Raw genomic sequence first — 18,372 nt, 5'->3', positions numbered from 1 at the left:
CTTGAAACCTATATAATCTTACTAGCCAATGTTGCTCCAATAAATTTAATTTAAAAAAAAAACTAGGGCTCTTTTGTCTAGTGTTTTATGATCTAATAAGAATTCTAACTATGCCTTTTAAAAATATTACTTTAATTTATTCTATTTTTTAAAGATTTTATTTATTTTTAGAGAGAGGTAGGAAGGGAGAAAGATAGAGAGGGAAACATCAATGTGTGGTTGCCTCTGACTCACCCCCTACTGGGGACCTGGCCTGCAACCTAGGCACGTGCCCTGACTAGGAATCGAACCAGTGACCCTATGGTTCACAGGCCAGCACTCAATTCACTGTGCCACACCAGCCAGGGTAGTATTTTAATTTAAAAAGATTAATAATGATAAAACAATAATAAAAATCAGTATCCATTGAGTAATCACCAATGGGTGCTATGCTAAGTGCAGATGTGTCATTCAATTGAATGGCAAGACTGCACAGTTGATACTGTCTATACCTCCATTTATACCCAGAGACAGTGAACCCTAGAAGCACAGCTGGCAAACAATGGAGGGAGGAGGAGGAAGTGATAAAGGTGGAAAGGGGGAATTAACAGTATCCAATAAGTGCCAAATTTTGTGTTATATATACTTACACTCCCCGTCACATTGAATCTCTCTAGCAACCCTATGATATGCATATTATATTATTGTTACTCACAGATGAGAAAGGTAGGGATCAAAGTGGTTAAAAATATGGCTGACTCCCTGATTTTTGTTGTTTTTATCCTAGCTATCATGCGTCATTACCCCCCTAGTAAGCTCAGAGTAAGTCTTCTGTGAGGTTATTTTAAAAAGAGCTAAGCTATGAGTCCATTTATTTCCTAAAAAGCAGAAGAATGTGGGTGTAGCTGCCTAATTCAAGTCATTGGACAGAAAATGGTTACTTAGTGTGCTGTGTGTTGGTTTATGGGGTTCGGTAATTCTTTCAGCAGACATCGTACCTTCCATTTCTTTCTCTGGGTACATCTTCAGGCTTTCCTCCAGTATTTCTTCACTATTCCCTGAGGCAAGTTTTTCTCCCATCCGCACTTCTCAAGGATTTGTGGAATTAAAAGGAGGTGAACAAGTTAGTCATGTTCTTTTTAAAGTTCCAAAGTAACTGCTGTAGACAAGAGAGTGATGTCCTTGGTGCTCCAGAGGATAAAAATCATTCTCAGTGCTTTATATGTTCGGGTGTTCTCTTGACGCCAATAATAAAAAACAGACGCCATCCCGACTATGGATTACTGTGAGAATGACTCAAGATATAACTGATCAGAGAGTGGGTGACTCAGACCTAAATCACACCAGACACCAACTGGCTCCGGCTGTGTGCTCTTTCCTGGGCAGCTGAAGGATGGATGTGATGGGTCTATTTTAAATGTTAAGTGGTTGCAGCACATTCTGCTTCCAGGCTTGGAGTATGCCCAGCTGAAATTCACTCCTACTTGGAGTCTGTTAGAAACCTGCTACTACATCAGCACCTTTGCATGTGGAAGTAGGCTCTGCCTTTGCACAGCATCCTCCAGACACAGAGGCTGGAGCTCTCCCCAGTAGGTTATGTGAGAGCCTTTGTCACACACCTCCAGGGAGGGGAACCCAGCCTGAGTTTTACAGTAGGAGAATCTGAGTCAGAATGATGTGCTAAATTGCCATTCTCCCTGCAGGGACTTGAGAGCAGCCCTGGGAAGCTGAGGTTAGAAAGAACCGTCAAGAGCATTATTCAGATGAAGATACTGCATGCAGCCCAGAGAGGTTAGGTCACTTGCCAAAGGTGACACAATTCATTAGCAGCTGCAGCAACAGCAGTAGGACAGGGCTAGGGATTCCAGAGTCCTCAGTTACTCTACCAGTACTTCTCAAACTTAATGGTACATGGGAATCCGTGGGGGATTGTGTTGGAGCTTCGGATTCATAGGTCTGGAACTGGAATTGGCATCTTTAACCAGCTCCAAGGTAGTGCTGATGCAGGTCGCAGGGTCACACTTTGAGTAGCAAGGCTTCTGAACACGTTGCCACCTCACCCCAGGGTATTCGGTCTTTTGGTAATGGGAACATGATTTCTCTCACACGCGTGTTGGCTAAAAAAGCATCAGGGTAATTCACCTCCTTTCATCTCCCTTTCTTCCCCTCTCCTTTCCCTCTTCTCCCTTCCTTGTTTTTTTTTCCTTTTTTCTTATTGTATTGTATTTCTTCTCATGTATCATCTCAGTGGTATGCTAGAACTACAAAAGAAACATATATATATATCTGGGTTGACTAGAAGGCAGTTACAGATAGAGAGTGCTAGGATTAAAATGAACACCACTGCCAGATGAAGGAGTGCTTTTGATGTGATTCCTAGGTGACCTACGCTGTTGGAGCCCTGTCCAAGTCAATATATGAAAGGATGTTTAAGTGGCTGGTGGCACGTATCAACAGGGCCCTGGACGCCCGGCTGCCAAGGCAGTACTTCATTGGCATTCTTGACATCACTGGCTTTGAAATCCTTGATGTAAGTATATTTGATAAGATGAAGTCAATGCATATTTACAAGGAGATTAGAAAATGTGAATTGAATGTCAGAAAATGCCATCAAAGCTTGATGCGATTTGTTCTTTCCAAACCTTAAGAGCTACTTTGTTTTGAAAATAGCCATTATTAATATTAATAAATAATAATAGTATTACAAAATTAATTAAGCTTTAAATAAAGGTACATAGAGATAAAGGAATATTTTGTGACTTTGAATTTTACTATCTGACGCATGCACTGACCAGCAGTGCCTGTGGCATCATGGATGAGACATGAGACACATGGACTACTGAGTCCTGTGGAGAACAAGGGCCAGCTCAGCTATTCCCTCAAGGGTGGAGAGCCTCAGAACGGTCTGGCCACCCTCTTAAGGGGAGAGCAGATTGGAGTGGCTGGGCAACTCTCTCAAGGGGAGAGAGAGTGCCCCAACCCTTGCCTAGACAGGCTTTTATTGTTTTGTTTTTTTTTGCATAGGAGTTCAGGTACAACTTATTAATCATTGTCAGGCAGTAAACAGTAGATAGTATACAAAGAATCATTAGGGCTTTGTCTAAATCAGGGTCTGTCAGGTTAAAGGCTATAGAACTTTGGGAACATAAACTTTTTTTCTGCTTGGGCCTTTATCATTTAACTAAAAGCATTCTCAGCAATGCAGTTTCACAGGATCGTTAGGAATTCTTTCCTTTGCCAGATCACCTGGGGAACTCACCATTCCCAGCACAGAGCTGCACCGCCTTCCCCATCATAGGATTTTAGGCTTAAATGGATTAGAGCCAGGAAGCACTTCTCCCAGAGGACATGGGAACTCAGGCTTCATCAAAGCTAGGTCCATCACCCCCTTTCTGTTGCAGCCCCCCTAGTCCTTCCATCATGGCCTCCCAAGCGATCGTGTCTGGCTTACGTTGCCCCTCCTCTGAGGGGTCTCACCTGTCTCTGACCATCTGACAATACTTTGGGGGCAGGGAGATGAAGCAGAGGCAGTGTTTGCTACCAGAGACAAGCTTTGTCTCTTTGTGGCTCGCATTCCAGAGGTTGCTCACTCATCTTTATCTATAGGAGGCACTTACAATTCCTGAAACCAGGCAAAGCGATTCCCAACAAATATCACTGTGTTATTTTACTGTCATGATCTTTAGTTTGTGAGTATATCTGAAGGAAGTAAAAATTTAATTGAGCATTTATTTCTTACTGGGTTTATTTGCCATCATATGATAGTGCTAATGGTTTTCTCTTCACATTTTTCCAAGTGGACCTTAATTTTATTTTATTTTTTGAGTTACATTCTATAATTTAAAAATGTGTATATTTAAGGTGTATAATTTGAATATTTGGTATACATATACAGAGTGAAATAATCACCATAGTCAAGTTAATTAACGTATCTATTACCTCAGGTAGTGGCCATTTTCTCAATTTTATTGTTATCTTTTCTTCCCACCTAATTACATCTTTGAAGTATAACAGCCTTGAGCAACTTTGCATTAATTTTACCAATGAAAAATTACAACAGTTCTTCAATCAACACATGTTTGTTCTTGAACAAGAGGAATATAGGAAAGAAGGCATGGACTGGGTGCCCATAGACTTTGGTCTGGATTTGCAAGCCTGCATAGATCTCGTTGAGAAGGTGATGTATGTTTTTCTCCTTGCCCATTTTCATTTAAGGAGAGTTGTTCCTGCTTGCCATGTTGATCCATGTTGGGACTGGGGCCCTGGCAGAGGATCGGAGGTGGGGCAGGAGAGCTCTGCACATTTTTTCTTAATGGTCTTCGTGTGCAGCGCTTGTGACATCTTAACTAAATGCTCATGTCACTTACCCTACTCCATCATCTCTAACATAGGCTGTGCTACGCATTTGCTGCTTGCTCATGGCCTCCACTCTTACTGCATGAGGAAACTTGTCGAGATTAAAAATGGTCATGCTCTTGAGTGGAAAAACAGAGCTGAACACATAAGCACCGTCAGGCCTGGCTGATTAGCATAAGGTGAAGGAGTAGACCCAGAGCAGCTTAATGAAATTTGGCAAATTAGCATGCAAACAAACAACTGCCATAAATCCTCAAGGCCACTACCTTGCAGGGTGTAGTTTGTTCGTTTAATTGGACAAGTACCAGTTTAAGTAATTTATGACAGTACTTCATGGCTTATTAGTAAATTAGCCGCAGTGTATGGTTTCTGAATTCAGTGGTGTTTCCGGACTCTGAAATATTTCCACGTGCTCTGGGAAAGATTAACTGGTTTTTCAGGAGGAAGTCATGATGGCTCTTTTCTGTGGCTTTGTCCATGGGAGCCAGTGTGGCGACATGTTTCTAGCCACCTGCCTCTGTGTCTCACTGTAGCTGTGGGTTGTTGTAAAGCCTGAAGACAGGGCTGCCCGGGTCAAGGCCTTGCACTTTTAACTTGCTGAATGTGTTCTTGAGCTGTGCTGTCATCTCTGAGTCTCAACAACCCTGTCAGGTGAGGGCCAAGGTGACAGTGTTTGTGGGCCTCAGTTTTTATCAATCAGTGTCCTGTCAATTTTACTTATTAGGCTTTATATTAAACTAAATCTTCTTTGAACATAACCACTATTTCCAGCAAGAGTGGACATCACATTGATTTTCTTTCTTTTACAACCAGTGTACTTCCTTGGGGGAGAACAGGTTAATTAAAAAATAATGATAATGACCAACTTGTGAATTGCTTAAAAAAAATAACCCAACTGTGATCCAGTTAATGTTTGCTGGCATTATCGAAGCTGTAGTTTTCTGCTTAGAAATGAAAGAAAAGAACTGGAACTTTGCAGAGGGGCAGATTTAGCGTCTGGCGCTTGTTCTGTGGTAGTAACGTACTCTGGTTATGGCAAAATACTGTTTTCAGGCAGGAAGATGGCACATAGACCTGATTCAGGTGCTAGTATATCTGTGAATGTTACTGATTTTTAGTTGATCTGAAACCTATTATATCATGCCTGTCAATATCGGTTATTCCAAATAACATACTAGCAACATGGATGTAATTTCCTACTAATATGATAAAGTGAGAAAACAAAAACTGACCAGATGATAGCAGGAAAATTTAAGTCTTCAGATTTCTATGAGTGATTTCAAAGGTATTCATGTCAGGCAAATGAGGAATACCAAAACCTTTCTTAAAATGATTTTATATTTTGAAAAGATTCATTTTGTTGACTCAAGCTATGTGAAAAAAAATGTAGTAAATATTAATGATCAAACTTACTCTTTGAAATATAATAAATCATAGAAAGTTTTCAGAATTCTAAGGAACTAAAATACATCAGTATGTACAAAATGTCCTAGAGCATGCATCTGTGTGTGTGTAATATATACATAAAGTAGATGTTCATACATAAAAGTTCTACATGTTTGCTCATACAAACGTTTGTGTCAAACTAACTCTAATGTATTTTTTAATTAAGATTTTATTTTTAAAGCAATTTTAAGTTCACAGGAAAATGTCAAAGCGCAGAGATATGCCTGCTCCCCCCTATGTGCTTAGCCTCCTGGTCATCAACATCCCCCACCAGGGTGGCACACTTGGTACAGCTGATGAACCTACACTGACAGACATGTCAGTATCACTCAAAGCCCATAATTACCTTAGGGTTCACTCTTGGTGCTGTACATTCTGTGGTTTTGGACACATGTATGACAACATGTATCCACCATTATGGCATCAGACATAGTATTTTCACTGCCCCCCAAAGCCTCTGAGGGTCATTGATCATTTTATTATCAACATAATTTTGCCTTTTTTAGAATGTCATATAGTTGGGATTCATTCAGTATGTAGCCTTTTCAAATTGGCTTCTTTTACTTAGTCACATGTATTTAAGGTTCCTCCATGTCTTTTCATGGTTTGGTAGCTCATTTATTTTTAGCACTGAATAATATTTCATTGTCTGGTTATACCGCAGTTTATTTATCCATTTGCCTACTGAAGGAAATCTTGGTTGCTTCCAAGCTTTGGCAAGCAAAGCTGCTATGAATATCCAAGCTGCTGTAACTATCCACGTGCGGGTTTTTTAGGTTGACCTGTTTTCAGTTCTTTTGGGTAAATACCAAGGCAAGCAACACAACTGTACTTTAACCCCAGCTTCAATCATTAATTTGGTCTTCAGGTACACAGTGACCTCTTTGCATGTGTGTGCGGTAGGCAAATGTATTATAGGATTAGCTCACGCTCATTCATTACGTGGAATATTCTAGTTTGTTTAGAACTTGAGCATCAATCATTTATATGTTAAAGTATCTACATGTGATTACATATTTATGGTTTTACATAGGAATTGATAAAGAGATTAATTCTAATATTTTTAAGCAAACAAATGAAAATTACACATTTCAAAATTTGTTGCCCCTTCATTGTGGTCTCTGTGAGAGGTGACATCCACCTTCCAATAATTTGGCCCTTTTGGAAAAGTCTCTCATGGGATGGGGATTAGGATAACATTTTAGAGTTTTACCCGCTTTGAGAGAAAATCACTTTGAATACTAATCATCTCACCTGTTTCTGCGTCCAAACTGTATTACCTAGCTCGACCACATTGTTTGCCTATTTGCCTGACTTGGCCTCAGCATCTTTTGATTATGTCTGTAAAACGATACACCAACACACAACAGGAAATTTCCAAGTAGACAATGGTGTCAGATATCCTAAAGAATTTTCTAAAATATTTTAAATCCTGGCAGCACCTTGACAGTAAGTGTTGTTGCCTCCCAAGTGGGGTTCTTTGGATGTGCTAATTTTGATGCTGTTATTATAAAATGAATTATATTAATATCTAGTTATCTTTTATATACACATAAATATTTTGTGCTTTTTTGTTCGTACCTCTTACTTTCTGCCTATTGCCCACAGCAAAGCATCCCAGGCCCCAAAGCTCAAACCTGGATGTCAGAGTATTCACCTGTCAAGTAATTGTTTAAAAAGTTGCCAACCTGGCTGGTGTAGCTCAGTGGATTGAGTGCAGGCCTGCGAACCACAGGATTGAGGTTCGATTCCCAGTCAGGGCACATGCCTAGGTTGCAGGCCAGTTCCCAACAGGGGACACACGAGAGACAACCATACATTGTTTCTCTCCCTCTCTCCTTCCCTTCCCCTCTAAAGGTAGATGAATAAAATCTTATTAAAAAAAGTTGCTGAGAACTTATATTTTATTCACCTTGGAACTTACTATGCTAAGAATTGTGAGAAATGTAAAACAGAGGCATCATCCTAGCACTTAAGGAACTTAGAGTAAATTGGAAAGATGTCTTAAGACCAAAACTATTATTATTTGTTTTTAATTAAAGAAACAAGTAAACTGATTCAGTAACAACTTGTTTTCGATCACTTCCTTGTCACCCCACTGGTGAGGGGAGGTCCCCATCCTGGAGTGATGGGGCTGGCTAAACGGGACCACCCTACCCTGGACCAGTGATGAGATTGACAGCAGCTTATCCACAGCCTGGAGGAGAGCACTGCAGGCCATGCAGAGCCACATGGCGTTTGCTCTTGAGAAGAGAATGAATAAGCAGGGGCTGTGGGAGGCAGGCTTTGTAGTAATAATTGGGGGAGGTGACCCTTGGTTGCCACTGGAGGATGCGACTTACTTCTTTGAATAATTTCATGGGCTGGCAGAGAACTGAAGCCCATTGCCCAGGATAAGAAGGCACTGTGACAGGTCCCATGGTCAGGAGGGCTGTTGGCTAGGGGACCTCACCCACAGAAGTACAACAGGGAGGGGAACTTGTGATTAGGTCACTTGAAGCCCTCTTGGTTTTCCCTGACACATAATGTCAGGCCTTAATTTTAGGCCAAATACCACACTACTGTGCAGAAATCTTTGAATTAAATGCTGTAGAAAAGTTAAGGATTTGTTATAAATAGCACTTGCCCTTAGGAAGTATACAGTCAAGTAGGAAATTTGTAAGTCTAATAAATGTAAAAATATATGTCAGTATAAATATAGTAAGGCAGCAACAAAGAGCCACAGAGCTCAGGAGAGCAGAGGTCACCTCTACTTGCAGGTATCTAAAAAGGTCTGGAGGGAAGGGGTGTAAAGTTTTATCTAGACTTAATGGGTATGATTTCAGCAGGTGGAGAGAGGAAGTTAGCAGGTGAGGTGACTGGCAAGAGCAAAGGCTAGAGACAGGAAAGCAAAGGACATGTTCCAAAATGTTAGGTAGTCTAGCCAGAGCTTAGAACAGACAGATAGAAGTAGGTAGAAGTAAAAAAAAAAGTCAGCTTCTGAAAGGACTTTAGTGAATTTCTACCTTATTTTTAGGCAGTGGGAAGCCAAAGAGGGTTCTGTGCTGGGCAATAGAATAGTCAGGGTTGCTTATTTTAATCCAGTGGATTTGTGTATAGTGGTTGCACTGGAAGGAAAGGCTAACATTAAGACATTTACGAAGGTGAATAATAAGCCCTTGATCAGGACAGCAGAGTGGAAATACTAAGACAGTGACAGACATAAATGAGAAGAAAGCAGAATTGGTCATATTCGAAGAGGGAGAGGTTAGAGTACCAGTGTTCTGAGTCAACTGCACAGTAAATGGTCTAGCCAGGACAACTGGCTAGACCATTTACTATGCAATACAAAACAACTCATGCTATGGGGCAGCATTTGGAAATTAATTTTCTGAAGCCTCATGTATTTCTTAAGATTTATTTATTTATTTGTTTGTTTATTTATGAGAGGAGGGAAGGGAGGGAGAAAGGCAGAGAAACATTGATGTACTTGAGAAACATAGATCAGTTGCCTCCATCCTACCCCAGCCAGAGACCTGACCCACAACCCAGCCATGTGCCCTGACCTGGAATCCAACCAGCCACCTATCAGCTTGTGGGGAGATGCCCAACCCACTGAGCCACACCAGTCAGGGCTGAAGGGCTTCATATTTGTTAGAAGCTTTGTACTTTCCAAGTACTGGAGAAATGGAGAATACTCTACAGAAAGAGTGTTTTTCCCTCAGTGATTTAGGTGTTGCATTATGAGCTGTGACATCTAATTGTCTTATGTATAACTTCCATTCACTACCAAATTGGCATCATTCAAGTCCCAGGGAAATGGTGGTCCTCATGCATGGAAGGCAGCTCCGCCTGAGATGAGGTACCACTCGTGGTAGTTTGCCAAAACCCTCTAGTGGACAGACACCATCCCAGAAGATGTTTAAATTTTTAAATGACAAATTCCAGTTTTTATTGAGGGTTGACTATAGGCATGGTGAGAAAATGGTACAAGATGGAGTCCATGCCTCCATGAGTGTGTACCAGCAAATTCACTTTAATTTATCAGGTTCTCCTTTGTCCTCCACATCATCTTACTCATTTCTCACTTTCACAAGAACCCACAAGGTCAATGCTGCCAGGAGCAACACAGGTGTTGGTTTCACTTAGACTATTTTGTCCTCACTTAGAACACTGCACATGTTCATTCACTGCATCATTCCCCACCCAGGTGCTTGAGATGAAGAGTTATTGGTTGAATGTTGTCCAATATATATTCTATTAAATGCAGGTTATAAGTTTCTGAAAATAAACAAAAGAAATAGAAAACCATAGTCCACATATTAGAATGATAGATGTATAAAAACACAATCTTCAGATATCTAATGATCCACCACTGAAGAGAAAAATCAGACCAATTTATATTGGTTCTAGTGGAATGATTTAAAACAAAGAACTCTGAACTACAGACAAATTTTCTTTTAATATATCACCCATCCAAAGCACTGACTCAAACTTGGTGTGTTCTGTTTCTATGGAAGTATTCAAGCATAAGCTTATTTGCTTTTCAGAAGAAAATTGTGAAAGGGATTCAAGGAGCTCTTAGGTGGGTTGAACTAAACCTCTAATGTCTTTCTCAAACCTGAGATTCTATGGTTCTTAGGTACAAAGGGTTGGTAGAGAATTATGAAATTGGTGTTGTTGGGCCAAGGAGTCATGTTGTACCTTGGAATTCTCATGACGTTTTACCCGTACTTTTGTTTTGACAACTTCATGGTCTACATATGATGTGCATGTATTGCCTCCTCCGCTAAATGCTCTAGGGCCAGAACACAGTCTGATCCCTTCTTTTAAACTCAAAGTGCCTGGTACAGTAGTTTGTTCATGAAGGTCCTTCCAAAATAATTGTGACGCAGATAAATGAGTATATAAATATACAAAACCATATGTAAATATCAGAGTCCTTGATCCCTCACCAAACCTGGTTTTCTCTCTCTGTATGTACCCTATATTGTTTAATGGCCACATCCATTACCCATTTGCTCAAACCAAAAACCTGGTCATTCTTCCGTCTATCATACCCCATGTTCTATCCACCAGCAGGCTGCAACCCAGTGCTAATTTCAATCTATATCACATTTTCAATGACTTCTCACAGCCTCCAACACTATATCACTAGTCTAGACCAGTGGTCAATAAACTGCAGCCCTCTGGGCCAATTCCAGGCTGAATCCTGCTTTTGTAAATAGTTTTTTTTTAATTTATTATTATTTTTTTATTCTGTATTCTTTTTTTATTTAATTATTTTTCAACTACAGTATTCTGTCTTTTACCCGCATCCCAGCCCACCTCCCCCTTTGCCCGCCACTTCCCTCCCATTTCCACCCCCCTTAGTTGTTGTCCATGTGTCCTTTATACTAGTTCCTGTAAATCCTCCCCCTTTTCCCCTGAAATTCCCTCCCCTTTCCCCTCTGGTCACTGTCCCCCATTCTCCATTTCAGTCGTTGTTTCTACCCTGCTTGCTTGTTTGTTTTGTTGTTCAGCTTCCTGTTAAAGGTGAGATCATATGGTATTTGTCTTTCACCACCTGGCTTATTTCACCTAGCATAATGCTTTCCAGTTCCATCCAAGCTGTTGCAAAGGGTAGGAGCTTCTTCTTTCTTTCTGCTGCATGGAATTCCATTGTGTATATGTACCATAATTTTTTGATCCATTCATTTACTGATGGGCACCTAGGTTGCTTCCAGCTCTTGGCTATTGTAAATTGTGCTGCTATGAACATTGGGGTACATAGGTTCTTTTGGATTGGTGTTTCAGGGTTCTTAGAATATAGTCCCAGCAATGGAATTGCTGGGTCATAAGGCAGGTCCATTTTTAGTTTTCTTAGAAAATTCCATACTGTTTTCCATAATGACATTGCCACACTCAGTTTATTTACATATTGTCAGTTGTTCCTTCAGGGCTGAAAGGGTTGAGTTGCTGGCAGAGGTGCAAAAAAACTATATGGCCCACAAAATGTAAAATATTTACTACAATATGCAGCCCTTTTGAGAGAGAGTCTGTTGAATGGGATCATCAGGTTTTCTAACACATATCCTATTTTTGTTTTTATAATTATTTAAAAATGTAAAAACCAACAAAAAAAAGTAAAAACCATTATTAACTCACTGGCTTTACAATACAGGCCACATCCAAGATTTGGCCCATGGGCTCTGCTTCACCAACCCCCTTCTAAACATATAACCCTTTTCAAGCATAAATCAAATCATATCACTCCATATTAAAAATTACCATATGCCTCCTATCACACTTCAAATAAAATCCAAATGTCTTACCATGGTCCATAAGACCTCTGGGATCCAAAACTCCTTACCTTTCTGACTTTATCTTGTAACCACATGCTCCGTGTGGACAGGCTTTGCTCTGTCCACACTCCACTCTGGCAGGACCACATACTTGCCACATGTGCCACTCACTGCCTGAGAGCTCTGCCCAGAATGCTGTGCAGATCATCCCAGGACTGCACTCTCATTCAGGGCACAGGGCTTTATCCTACTACCCCATTCTGCTAAAATTGCTCCCACTCAGCCCCCCAGTCATTCTCTGCCTCTTTACTTTGCATATCTTCCAAGCACTTATGTGAAATTAAGTCACTTATTTTTTTCTTTTGTTTACTTGTCTTGTCTGTTTGCTCCACTAGAATGTGAGCACCATGGGGAAAGGCGTTTTGTCTATGTGATTCGTGGCCAGCTCCTACTGGTGCCTGGTCCCGATAGGTATTTAATAATAACTATCAGTTGAATGGATGATTGGCTACTTGTATGTAGTGAATATTCCTTCCCCTTGTCAACTGATTACATTTCTGGGGAAGAATTTACACTAACCTCTTACAGCAAGTATTATTTCCTGGTGTTTTCATCTGCTATTTCTATGTATCTCCAACAGCCAATGGGCATCTTTTTTATCCTTGAAGAGGAATGTATGTTTCCTCAGGCTGCAGATGTGACCTTCAAGACCAAACTTTTTGACAACCATTTTGGAAAGTCAGTTCATTTCCAGAGGCCCAGGCCTGATAAGAAGAAGAAATATGAAGCTCACTTTGAACTTGTCCATTATGCAGGAGTGGTAAGCCACCTTTAGACCTTCAGCCCTGACTGTTCCAAATGCACTCAGCCAAAGTCCTTAGGTAATACATAAGAAAAGTTTAGATTAAATGAAGAGATGAACAAAATAAACCTCAGTGTCAGAAAAATGTTGGTTCAGCCTTTTAGCACTTAGGAAATGAAATACCTGTACTATAATAGTATTCCATGTGCACAGAGGTCAAAAATCTCAAAATAGACTCTGTTGCCCCAACTCAAAGTAAGACAGCTTCAGAGTCATGGAGACTATCAAAGTAATGGGTTTTTTCTTATTTTTCCTTCCTTTCAACTTAACATTGTATGAGTGAGTGATTTCAACTGATCTTTTTATTGAAGTTTTTTTATTCTCTCATAAAGAAACAGTCACTATGAAGTAACGGTCTTCAACCTATGGCCAACAAAGGTCTCTAATGACCTTCACTGCCTCTTCTCATTTCCCCACTGGGGATGCGTGTGCATATATGTGCCCCCTTTTTTTCTGCCTTTATATTTCTGGTCAGTAATTCTGGATGGAACTGAAAGAGAACTGATAAAGGCTAAAATGATACTTCAATCTAAAAACAACCAGTCAACTGTAGAGTTATGCTTGTAATTCTCTTCTATAATATCTTTGAACACCGATTATAATAATATTTACAGCAAACTAACATTATAATTGCCAGTGGTTTTTTTTTTGAGTGCTCACTGTGTGTCAAAGACACTTGCATTATTTCATCTAGTCTTTCCTATGAAGATATGAATTGTTTCTACTGGAAATACCATCCATTTCTTCCTCCCTCTCCCTCCCTCCAACTTTCCTCCCCTTCCTCTCTTCCCTTTCTTCTCTCCCTTTCTCTTCCTTTCTTCTGCAAGGCAAGTGGTAAAGCCTGAGAATCTCTTTGGGTAGCACACTGGATTACCAGGAATATTATTCAGTGCTGTTACATCAAACTAAAGTTAAAAGATCCACACAATTTGTGATATTTTTTTAAAGAATGCCATCTTGCCACGTTAATTTACACATTCTCCTCTTTTGTTCCTTGACCTTCATATCTTTCCAAAGGTGCCTTATAACATCAGTGGCTGGCTTGACAAAAACAAAGACCTTCTTAATGAAACAGTGGTGGCTACATTTCGGAAGTCATCTAACAGACTCTTGGCAAACCTTTTTGAAAATTACGTCGATACCAACAGTGGTGAGTCAGACCATCTTCCCTCATTTTTCAGCCTCAGAATGGAACCCATGGCTGCCTCAGTATGTATACCAATTTTTGCTTCTTTCTGGTGATATCTGTGTCTGGTCCCTGTGGTGTGAGTGGTCCCCTCACATTGGCCTTTCTGTCCTCAAGCTGGCAGTTCCCCTCAGGAAAATGGTGCTCAAAGCCAGATCTATCTGGCCTGCCTTTTTTCCTCCCTGCTGGAGCCAGCTGCAAAAAGAGCAGCAATCCATGTTTTGATAAATGATTTGGGGGAAATAACAAGTCCCTTTCATAGATATTCCAGAAATATCTTGGAATTCTCCTTCCCAGTGCTTTTATAGTAACTTGGGGGCTATTCAAAGCTTCATGATGACAGGGATTATGTCTGATTTTTTCAACTGTAGCCTCAAGCATGTAGCAAATGCCTGTTTAGCAGGTACTCCATAAATATTTATTGATCAACTAATAACTGATCACGTTTAGCAGTTTGTAATTTACAAAGCACTTTTAGATATATTATCTTACTCAATCCTTGCCATGACCCTTTCAGATACATGTAGAGGAAACCTCTCCCTGTCTTACAAGAACAAATACAGAAGAGTTAGATAGCATCCCTGGTTTAAGAAATCTACTAAGTGGCAAAGCCAAGGTAGGAAGCAGGACTTTCACTTCCTAGCCTGGTGCCTCTTCCACTCTCAATCTCTCCCATAAATGAACAAAACAGAGAGATGGACAGTCTTCATGTGTTTAGGATACAGTTCAGACTTCTGCACCATGATATAAAGGATTTGAAAATACTGAGTCTAAGTTGCTAATGTTGGCCTTACATTCTGCACAAATCAAGAATTGTGTAGAATGTCCTGAGTGAGAGAAATCAGTTATAATTTTTTTAAAAAGGAAGGTAGTATATTTCCTTTTCATGTGTAGAGAAACTAGAGTACAAATAATGCTAGGCTAGCTACAGAGGGAAGCTCCAATGATTCACAGCAAAAGTCACAGATGCTCAGGCAGCCCCTGAGCAGAACCTGGCCTTCAAACATGGTTGTGATTAAAAAATAATCAGAAGATTTCACATACACATTTGGTTTCCCTTTTTCTTTAAAAAAGTTGGAATTATGGGAAAATCTGGTCACCTTGGTCAGATATGTTCATGCAGTGGGACAGAATACCAGCTCTTCTGTAAGTGGGGTGTGTACTCAGCCTCCTAAGATCTCATTCTATTATCTTATACCCAGCTTCAGGTTAACTCCTGGCTCCTGTAGAATGACTCAGGACTCCAGATAAACACGGTCAGGGAAAGGAGAGAAAACTTAGCTCTTCCTGGCTGTATCAGCACGTGAGGACATAACTCAGGAGCATGCCTGAAATCCTGTTGGCTGCTCTCAGGAGGAGTTAGAAATGGAAGCTATTGTGTTTGGACCCTGATCATCTTCAGGCAATGCATTTGCCTGATTCTAACAGCTTCTTGAGTGGCTCTGAGGAGTCTCTTAGATAGTGGTCATGTCGCTTATGGCTCCCAGATGAGTAATTCTCTGATCATAAGAAATCAGAGAGTGGTTTGGGCAAAGAATTAGAGAGGAAATCATCTTCTAACTCTTCAGGGTGTGGTCTGTGTTCTTTGGAAATGGGAAAGAATTGTGCAGAATGTCCTTTTTCATAATTCTTTAAACAACCCCTGAAGATACTTACCTCCAAGTTTCTGCCTCATCTAAACATCGAGTTACCTATATTAACCACACTTTCTTCTGGGGTATCCAAGTATTTTAAATCAGTTATAATTTTTTTTAAAAAGGAAGGTAGTATATTTCTTTTTTATGTGTAGAGAAACTGAAGTACAAATAAGTCCAGTGATTCCTTTTGAGGGCCTGGGTCATGTCAGTAGGACATTCATGATCAAACTTTATGACATCCGTCTCAAACAGCGCTACTCAGGCAGAGGGGATATTTTATTAGTTTTCGGTACTGATATCTAGCCCTTTTCCCCCAGATTGCCTATGGATTTTGTTGTTGTATATATTTGTGAGTTAGCTCTACACAGATGTTTGTAGAACAATTAACTGGCTTAGCATGAATTCCTTTGCTTCAAAAAAATGGAAATAGATTGTTTTTTATAAATTATGAAAGTAGTGTATGAGTGTTGCCAAAAACATAAACAGTATAGAGAAATTAAAAAGAGGAACATAAAAATTACCTATAATCTCACATAAGCTCCTTAACAACCCCTAACACTTGGTATATACGCCTCCCAACATTTTTAATGTATGTAGTCACCCACAATGCAACTGCAATTACAAACATGTGCATACATTCAGGATCATAATATACAAACTGTTTTGTAATCAACTTTTTCTCTTAAAATAAATCCTACAAATCTTTCCATGCCAGTTATATGAATCCATACCATCATTTCAAAAAGTCATATCATTTCATGTATGACTATTCTTTCATAATTTAACTAACCAACTTACTATTGATGGACATTTATTGATGATTTTATTTTTTGCTTATTTTTGTAATGACTAAAAATAGTTGCAATGAGTGTTTTTACATAGTTGCTTGATTATTTTCTTAAGGCAAAGCACTAGAAATGGACATTTTTGTGTTGAGACATAAGCATTTTTAAAGCTTTTGTAGATATTGCCACATTGTTTCTAGAACTTTGATGAATACATGCCTTCATCAGCAGGGTTTGGTAATGTGACAAAAAAGCTTTTTAATTTTTTTTCTCTTTTTAGCTCTACAGTTTGGGGAGAATAAACGCAAGAAGGGAGCTTCATTCCGAACAGTTGCATCTCTGTATAAAGTAATTTTTAATTGCATCTAGCTGTATATTAACTGCCTTACAATATGCATAGGTTATTACTTATTTGAAATTTTACATCTTCAAATAAGAATAAAATATCTGGAGTTGGAATAGTTGATGTTTATCTTGGTATTACTGGGCTTTAGAGGACACTGTTGGCTTTAATGAAAATATTGGTTCATAACTCATAGTTTCCATAATTGCCCTTGGCCAAATGGGGAAGTTAAGCTGCCTCCCTACCCTCAACTCCAGACTGTGGCCCCTCTCTTGCCTCAAGGTGGGACTAACTGTGATGCAATTGGTGCATTTGTGCTCAGCATTCCTGCAGGGATCAGACTAAGCAGAATCTATACCATTGCTTTCCTCCCCCTGCCACCCCACCCCTGCCCTACCCTGCTTCCCTCATTCTCTCTCTCAGATTTTGCTTCCAGAGAATCTGACCAAAGATTAATATTTTCCAGTCAGAAAACTTGAGAAACAGATTCTTTCTTCAAGCCACTTATTGCCTAGCCATAAATTATTGCTATTAAATTCAAAACAGGTAGAGGTGATTTATAATAGAACTATGTCAGATAAAGAACTGCTTGGCATAAGAAAGAAATCATGTATGTTTGGTAAGCAAAAAAGAATCTTGAAATTATTAAGTTATTGTTGGTGTATGCATGTTGGATTTAAGATGAAGTTGATGGACTTGGAGACACTTGTGAGGGAATGAATGTTTTTAGTGGTTTCCAAAGTAATTTTGTGTTTGTTATGGTCTCCATTTTAGGAAAACCTAAATAAATTGATGATTAATCTGAAGTCAACAGCACCCCATTTTGTGAGATGCATAAATCCCAATGTAAACAAAATGCCAGGTAAGAATTGGACTTCTTTGTAATCCACACCCGGGCATATGATTAATTCAAGCCATATTGAATGTCTCTTTAAGAGACATTTACCGGTCCCCTTTACGTAAGAGTAGATTTTCAGATAGAAAAATTAAAGTAAGTTAAAAGTGAGATCTTTAGAACTTCCCCAAGGTTGCCTTTGAATTGGGATTCAAGTGGATATACAGAAGGATTTCACAAAGCAGGCTCAATTGGGTAACCTTAGAATGCTTGATGTCACAATTTAAAGTCCTCTTTGAATTTCATGTAATATGTGGATGAGATTCTATGTCATTGTCTATAAGAGCAAAGCAGAATAAAAAGGATTGAATCATCAATTGGGGATTAAGATAGATATATAAGCATAAAGGACATTATTTGGTCTCAGTCATCTAAATTGGCCATAAAGACAGTTTCTAAATTCATTTCTAATTATTAAGAACTTCCTCTAGTCTTTCTCCTTAATAGTATACTTCTGGGTCATGGGTACGTTTCTGTTGGGAACTTCCCTGCCTGGTTTCAGAAGCCGTAACCCCCCAATGTCTAAGGCTGAGTAAAAAGACCTTGGGACCATAAGCCACTGAGGAGACAAAGCTTATCTCCCTTGCAGGGGCTAGCCTTTGACCCCTTTACTTCACCCT

The 18,372-nt window shown here is 39.7% G+C and overlaps 1 protein-coding gene across 1 annotated transcript in view; it reads left to right on the top strand.

Annotated features, from left to right (window-relative positions):
* The window catches only part of MYH15 (myosin heavy chain 15), a 135,827-nt gene that overhangs the window by 38,433 nt on the left and 79,022 nt on the right, over positions 1 to 18,372 (top strand). Inside the window, exons 13-18 of the mRNA XM_037148869.2 lie at positions 2,360 to 2,509; positions 3,986 to 4,156; positions 12,685 to 12,864; positions 13,924 to 14,056; positions 16,795 to 16,862; positions 17,632 to 17,719. Coding sequence (XP_037004764.2) covers positions 2,360 to 2,509; positions 3,986 to 4,156; positions 12,685 to 12,864; positions 13,924 to 14,056; positions 16,795 to 16,862; positions 17,632 to 17,719 — 790 coding nt within the window. The remainder of the gene's footprint in view (positions 1 to 2,359; positions 2,510 to 3,985; positions 4,157 to 12,684; positions 12,865 to 13,923; positions 14,057 to 16,794; positions 16,863 to 17,631; positions 17,720 to 18,372) is intronic.

Source organism: Artibeus jamaicensis, unplaced genomic scaffold, assembly GCF_021234435.1.
Source record: "Artibeus jamaicensis isolate MK-2021 breed Jamaican fruit bat unplaced genomic scaffold, CSHL_Jam_final contig_3126, whole genome shotgun sequence".
In the NCBI taxonomy this organism is placed as follows: Eukaryota; Metazoa; Chordata; class Mammalia; order Chiroptera; family Phyllostomidae; genus Artibeus; species Artibeus jamaicensis.
The sequence above is the reverse complement of the archived record's forward strand: the minus strand, read 5'-3'. Positions and strand labels throughout refer to the sequence as shown.